The following is a 7,238-nucleotide window of genomic DNA, read 5'->3' as shown; positions in this document are numbered from 1 at the left end:
ATGAATTGCATCATTAATTCTAGCTGACAGTTGACACAAGCTAAAGCCAGTCTTCGTGTATAAAAATCCTTACGTAGTATGCTCCACTCATCCCCGTCTCACATGCTAGGAGTAGGAGAGTAGTACACTTTAACTCAGAGAGAACTCAGAAGTCGGGACACCTTGAAAATGGCCATGGCAGCAACCCCAACCGCGACTGCCAGCATCTTGCTCTTGGCTCTCTTCCTCGCCGGCGCTCACGCGGAGCCGGCCGAGCTCCCATGCGCGCTCCCCGCGTGCAAGACGGTGGGCGGCGGCAGCCAGTTCTTCGACGTGCAGTTCTGCTTGGCGGCACTCGGCTCCGACGGCCGGAGCATCAGCCACTGCATGGACTACCAGGTCTACTCCGTCATCGCTGCCGACCTCCTCGCAGCCAACGTCACCGCCACGGCGGCCAAGATCGACGGCCTGCTCCAGGGGAGCGGCGGCGGCGGCGGCGGAGACGACGCCGCCGCCACGGCGCGCTGCCTCCGGTCGTGCCAGGCGCTGTACGGCGGCACGGTGCGGAGGCAGCCCGGCTGCGCGGCCGCCGTCAGGGGCGTCAGGAAGGGCGAGGCCACGACGTGCCTGGAGGAAGCCGCCGCCGCGGCCAAGCAGTGCGAGGACGGGTTCCAGAGCAGCAAGGTGGCGTCGCCGGTGACGGCGGAGAACCAGAACGCGTTCATGCTCGCCAAGCTCGCCGTCGCGCTGCTCCGCGAGGTCTATGCTAATAAATGAACAGGGTTTCTTTTTGTATGTAGTAAGTACGGGAGAAAATGTTGCTGTTGCTGTACTGGTACTGGTAGTATGCAACTGCCTTGTTCTTGGGAAAAATCATATCATAATAATGAAATGAGTAAAAAAACAAATTAAAAATGTCATGCAAAGCAAACCAACCTGATGTGATTTTATTTATTTATTTAATAGTATCTGCATAATGTTACATTATACAAAGCTTTTTTTTAAAAAAAAAAGATACATTACACAAAGCTTTATGAGGATGGTAACAACCACCCCTACGTATCACACCACACCTTTGTATATGCTCCTAGTGTAGCTGCCAGTCAGTTTGCCTGCACCAGCCTAGCTCACATCTCGGCGACAAGTTTGGACTGAGCCAGGGCGAGATCGAACGAGCTGAAGGAGTGAGGAGCCAACGTGACCTGCATCTGCTCTGCAGCATTGCTCATATCGCTCTTCACCGGCACAACCTGCAGCGCAAGTGCTCACCATCAGGTTTCGCATTCAGATTCAGGTAGGACCTCCGAAGACACGAGACAGAAATCGAAAACAGAGTGCAGACAGGCGTTGAGAGGCATATGATCATTCAGGCACACACAGGTAATAATAAGCACAAACAAGTGGGCAAATTTACCTTGGTTGGGTTACTGAAGGAATTTTCATCCATCACGTTTGCTGATGTGAGAACAGTGGCGGTTGATCCCAGAGCGTTGATACTGGCCTGGAGTCCAGTCGTGGAGATTGTCAGGGTCACAGCATCTGACCCAAAGTTTATGACCTGCACAGGAGCTTTCTGAGATCAATACAAGTTTGTAGTTCCCTCATATGCAGGATGTATGCAACGAAATTGTTTTACTTGCCTTTACTCTAAGGAAGCTGTTCTCTGAGTCCTGCCAGGTAATCGCAGACGCTGCGAGCGAACCAGAGTAGCTGGAGCTGATTGTAGTTGGATGTAACATAGCACCACTAGACTCACGGAAAAGCGTCTGCATCCAGTAACTAGGAGTGCCGTAATGCTGCCAGGAGTTGAAGACGATAGCGTCTGGGTTCCACCTGATTGATTTATCCCAATAGAATTATCACAATGTTGGCTTGACAAGAACACGACGAGAAACAATGGGAAAAGTGTAAGGCCATATTATATACTAACGTTTGGTCATTGTTATTTACGAACAGTGGTGCATAACTCGCCATGTAAACAATGTCACTGCAAGGATGAAAAACAAAGGTCATCAACACACAATAAAGATTCGTAATGAGACTAGAGCAGGCAGAATTCTGTCAGGTCATGTGACAACGAGCAAGGATAACATCTGAATAATTTATTCACGAAGACATGGGTTTCATCATCAGGCAACCTACAACCAACGATTTCAAATGAGGAGAGTTCACCTATTCTTCTCCAGTCCAGTAAGGAAAGCAGCTTCTGCCAATGAAGCAAGAAGACTTCCTCTACCTGCATCACCTCTCCAAACAGCGTACTCACTCACAAAAGCCTGCATTTGAATCATATCCAGAAGATATTTACTTTCAAAACAGAATATGGTGACGTCAATGTAACTAAGCAAGAAAACCAATGAAGTTCTTGGGAGTCCCCAGAACATGGAAATAACATCACAGATCACATTGTCCCCGCATCATTTAGGGTCACAACTCACAACATCTAGAAGAATTGTATCCTCTATCTCTCTCAAGAGTTATGCACAAATATTCTACAAGAAACAGAGGACTCATTTCATATTATCCTGAGAACATCCCAAGAGAAATGTCAAGAAATCCCAAATACAATGTAAATGCTACTCATGAAAGAGAGCTTCTTCACAAGAATCTTCCTTGTGGAATCGAAACTTACCTTGGGTCCACTGCGAGATGTTCTGTCAAATGTACTCTTCATGTTGAACAAAGTCTTAGAATCAGTATAGACCTAGAAAAAAAGAAGCACCACTGAAATCTAAGAGAAGGCAATTGACAATGAATAATTAAACAGAACTGCAGGATGAAGACAGAAAGTTGAGATAAATTGACTTGCAGCAAGAACTTTACATGGAAGTCGTACAAATCAGCAGGATGATCAAGTGGTGTAGATGAACCATCGCAGTTTGAAATCATTTGAATGTCTGGGTAGGCCTGTCTTATAGCATTGTAGAACTTCAGGTAGTTACCTGTTCAACAAAAATAGAGAATGTCACGCCATGAAACTAAAAGGAGGTTACAGCAGATTGTAGCTGAAGTATTTTCAATGTCAACTATCACTGGGTAAGTTTCTTTGCTAGTGAAAGAGAGGTTGGTTAGAAACTGCCAAAGGAAATTTACCGCGGTAAAATTTTTTCCCACAATCTTCATTTCCAATCGCAACATATTTCACTGGGAATGGTTCAGGGTGCCCCATTGCAGCCCTAACAGAGCCCCATGTTGAATTTGCACTCCCCCTTGCAAATTCTATGCTGTCCAATACATCCTGTAGAAAGTCAAACAGTTCCATAAAGAAGCAGCTAAAGTTATGAGTATAAAAACTACCTAAGTCTATGAAAGATATAAGATATCTTATTGAGTTTGGTGCCATTCATATAAACAGAAAAGGTAGGTTAGTTCATGGATAATCTTGTTAAAACGAATGTAAAACTCAAGCCAAGCATCATCTCTGCATGTGAACTTGTGAACTACCTGAATTAAAAAGTAAAGGATCAAGTCCACCATCATATAGTTTTAAGCATTCTTGAAAAAGAAATACCTTTATAATTATTCAAAACTAATAATATGTAACTGTTCTCATCATGGACAATAAAGTTTTTAATCTTGAGATATTCTTACTCGCTAAAAAATGAAATGCTATTATAACACCTAATGTTCTGATATACAATGGTAATCTGCACCCATTGTTGAGAAAGTATGATGCTTTAAATTTGTGAACACTCTTCTGCCTCTATATCAAGAAATGTTTTAGTATGCTACTAGAGAAATAACTATGGAGTAAAAAACATACCTTTACAAAAGGAGCAATAGCAGCAGTATCAACTTCATCATTGTGGCTGACTCCTGAGTTACAAGAGGGAACTTTCTGTCAATTAAGAAGCCAACAGTGGTAAAAAATTTAACAAACCTGAAAACAATTACCATTGTTGAATACCCAGATTGGCTCAGCATCCAGATCCTCCGCAAGCTTTGATGTATTTTTCAAAGCTAATTGTTGTTAGTGAGGGCAACAACAGGGAAGGAAAGGTCGAATGGAAGCAGTTTAAACTGGCACCTGAAGAAATTCATAGTATCCAAGGCCATCATCAGTCCAGTAATGCCAAACATCCCCGAAGTGTCCAGGTCTCTCTTCCCATGGACCAATAGATTCTCTCCACCTAAAGGCATTTCTTAACCACTCACCTTCTACAAAGCAACCTCCTACAATAGTATGATGCAATCTAGTCCATTATCTCAAAATGTATTAAGATATTGCAACATATCATATATGTCTTAGCATCAAGAACCTGATTCTATCTAAATAAGAAAACGCAGAGCATACCAGGAAATCTCAAGAATCGTGGTTTTAAATCCAAAATCATGGATATAAGTTCTGTGCGAAAGCCATGTCCCTGTGTGTATGCAGAGAAGCATTGTTGTTAAATACTCAGGTCAACCCTTGTACGACAAACATTGAGTAAACCAAAAAGAAGAACCAACATATAAATTCAGCATCAGGGTATTGATCAGAAACATTTTTTGGTGATTAGATTCATCAGATCAAACAAACCAAAGCAGTGAGCAGGATTCTCTATATTATTCCTGCTCTTACAATATTGTTGCCAAGTGGCTGCCACTTGCACATGATCGAAGTAACCAGCCCAAGATTTCATGGAAATCTGACATAATTATTGGATTTCTAAAAATCAATATTTGCTAATAATATTTCATACAGGTGTTTTATTGTTCTTATTTGTGTCTTCCAGTATCAAAATCAAGAACAATTATGTAATATATACCTTGTATGTGTCTTCAGGCATGAGTGATACTTGATCAAACCAAACAACTCCTTTCTTGTTAGTTGTTATTTGAAGCCTTGAGGTTCTATTGGTTCCTTTAGCAACCAACTTTTGCTCCACTTTTGTCCAATTTGATTCGCCGGAAACTCTGCAGCAGTGCAATCCTTTCAGATATCGTGAGCAACCAAATATTGACACTTGTCCTGATACCGAGAAAAAGATACTAACGTTATTGTAGCTGAAGCCAGATTTTGCAACCCATCAGAGCTTGTTAGTGAAACTATCAAGTCGGTTGTTTCTGGTGACTTAACATACATAACAAGATTGTAGGCCTTTCCATCTTCTATGTTCTGTAAGTTGAAAAAGGTAAAATTATAGAAAAGATAAAAGAGGAAAAGGTAGGAAAAAAGAGCTTGTACTGCAGGTCTGTCTAATATCAGAACCTGAAAAGTAACACTACCAGAACAATCCAAAGAAAACAGTGGAGCTCTGACTGCTGTAATTCCTAACTCTGCTTCCACAGCTATATTGCTACTCTGCTTCTGGAAATTGGCATTGCTAGTTACTTATGAAGTTTTGACAAAACCAAATCCCGCAGCATCATTGCATTGCGCAATAACAAATACCATACAGATTATTGACACTAAATAGTTTTCACGAAATTATCCATTTCTCATACTGATATGAACAAGCAACATATGATAAAAGTCGTACCATGCCCCAGAACCCTGGGTTGTAAATACCAACACCACCAGTAGGACAGTTATCGCAAAGGACCTCCATCCTCAGAGCAATGATGTTTCGACTGAAACATGATGTCCGATCAGTCTCCACATATATAGAAGAGTCATCTCCAATGATGGACCATGGGTCAATGTTTGATGGAGTATGGAGGCCTCCAGCTTCAAACCCTGCAGCATAAATGCAGACGCTGTTTATGCATAAATCCAGGTCCGATATTTGGCAGAAGCTTCTGAAGGGAAAAGGCCTATTACGATCTATGCAAGCTTGTCCTTGGAATAATTTTGTATTTAGCGTTTTCAGAATCTTTTAGAGCTTATGCTCAAAAAAAGGACATGTAAAAATCAGGCATGGCTGAATCACCTCTGTTACTAACAAGTTCAGCCCATATGCCACCAGCTCCTGCATGGTTGATCTCCTACAGTATAAAGCAACATGGTTATCTGAGAACACAACAATGGAACGCGGAGTGCATTTGGATTATTCCAGTTACATGTGATAAATCTTTAGAAGATCAATAAGGCTGGCGTGTACCAAGAAATCACCGTCTCACCTCAAAGAAGATCCCAAATAGTGTATCAGGGATCTTCCGAGCAAGCTGCGGCGAGGCATCGACCGTGAGGGTCGCCGTCTGGGTGGCCTCCAACTCTGATGCCAGGCATTTGCAGCCTAAGCAGAACAGAAACAAGAAGCAGAGGATGGCGCGAGGGGCTGCGTCCTTGCCGGTACCCATAGGCTTCCACTTGTCAACTCTGGTTGAGCTGGTGTGTCTACCGAACACATGAGCGAAGAATACAGATATAATCATAGGACATTAGAGTTAGGTGGAAACCGATAAGCACAAGCAACTCTGAGTCTTGACACGTTCATCAGATTAGAAAACCACAGCACCACTACATATTATGCACGTATTTAATAACAACAAGATAGATGCCGGAACACTATACGTTTAAGCTACACCAGTACCCATCATCATCTGTGGCACTGAAATATAAAATGGCGCTTGTTGTTTCCTCATGCAAGAGCTCTGCAGTTTGCAGGCACTTGGAATAGAATAGAAAAAGAAAAAAGATTAGCATTTAGCAAAATTCTCGTGAGCTGGGCATTCCATCAAACAAGTCATGAGCCCCAAATCCGAATACAAAGAAGAGGAAGGAACACGAAAGACGGGGTCTTTGGCGAGTCGCTCACCATGCATCCACCATCCGAAGGAAGACGCGAGCTCCCCGGATGCGAGTGCAGGGCAGGGCATAGGAGGAGGAGAGCTCGGGAGGCGTGCCGGCCTCGCGCTTAAGTAGAGAAGAAGGGCAGAGGGAGGGAGGCGGTTAGCAGTGGCTTTGAAGGCAGGGACTTTGGTGTGCCTGCGGCTGCGGGCTACGGAAGCCACGCAAGCCGTGTGTGTGTGTGCGGGCCGCGCGTCGGATTCTGATCGGGTCACGCCGCGGCGACGGACGGGGAGGGGACGGCCAGCGCCCAGGTCGCGGCGCGGCCACAGTTGCTTCATTGCTTGCCGGAGCGGGCCACTTCGGGCGGCGGTGGTGGCTGTCCTGTCCTGTCGTGTGCGCGCGCCGACGACACGTGGGTCCACCCCGCGCCCGCGTGTGCGCGCTTTTGAGTGTACTTGTGTATATATACAGGGTACGTTTGGGATTGAGGCGGTTAGTTCGCGAAATTTTTTGTTTTGTTTATCGTAGTATTTTATTTAATAGTTATTATCTAATTATAGATTAAATAGTTTTAAAAGATTCGTCTTTTAAATCATAGACA

General features: G+C 43.9%; 2 protein-coding genes across 3 annotated transcripts; one reads left to right on the top strand and one right to left on the bottom strand.

Moving 5' to 3' along the window:
- On the top strand, positions 91–992 carry LOC8083059. The gene has a single exon (XM_002450157.2). The coding sequence runs from the start codon at positions 169–171 to the stop codon at positions 754–756; it is 588 nt and encodes a 195-aa protein (XP_002450202.2). The 5' UTR covers positions 91–168; the 3' UTR covers positions 757–992.
- On the bottom strand, positions 902–6,945 carry LOC110435748 (alpha-L-arabinofuranosidase 1-like). 2 transcript variants are annotated; one of them, XM_021461758.1, is made up of 18 exons: positions 6,663–6,945; positions 6,025–6,232; positions 5,835–5,889; positions 5,445–5,641; positions 4,959–5,080; positions 4,731–4,878; positions 4,274–4,343; positions 4,007–4,152; positions 3,874–3,919; positions 3,743–3,795; positions 3,073–3,217; positions 2,803–2,921; positions 2,612–2,683; positions 2,152–2,255; positions 1,910–1,966; positions 1,620–1,812; positions 1,394–1,537; positions 902–1,229 (listed from the first exon to the last, which is right to left on the bottom strand). In XM_021461758.1, exons 1-18 carry the CDS (start codon positions 6,674–6,676, stop codon positions 1,107–1,109), a joined length of 2,016 nt encoding a protein of 671 aa, XP_021317433.1. In that variant the 5' UTR covers positions 6,677–6,945; the 3' UTR covers positions 902–1,106. The 2 variants fall into 2 exon arrangements, with proteins under 2 accessions (XP_021317433.1, XP_021317434.1); XM_021461759.1 differs by having other exon boundaries at positions 6,025–6,241; positions 6,663–6,942.

The sequence above is a fragment of the Sorghum bicolor genome, chromosome 5 (assembly GCF_000003195.3).
Source record: "Sorghum bicolor cultivar BTx623 chromosome 5, Sorghum_bicolor_NCBIv3, whole genome shotgun sequence".
NCBI classification, from domain to species: domain Eukaryota; kingdom Viridiplantae; phylum Streptophyta; class Magnoliopsida; order Poales; family Poaceae; genus Sorghum; species Sorghum bicolor.
The sequence above is the reverse complement of the archived record's forward strand: the minus strand, read 5'-3'. Positions and strand labels throughout refer to the sequence as shown.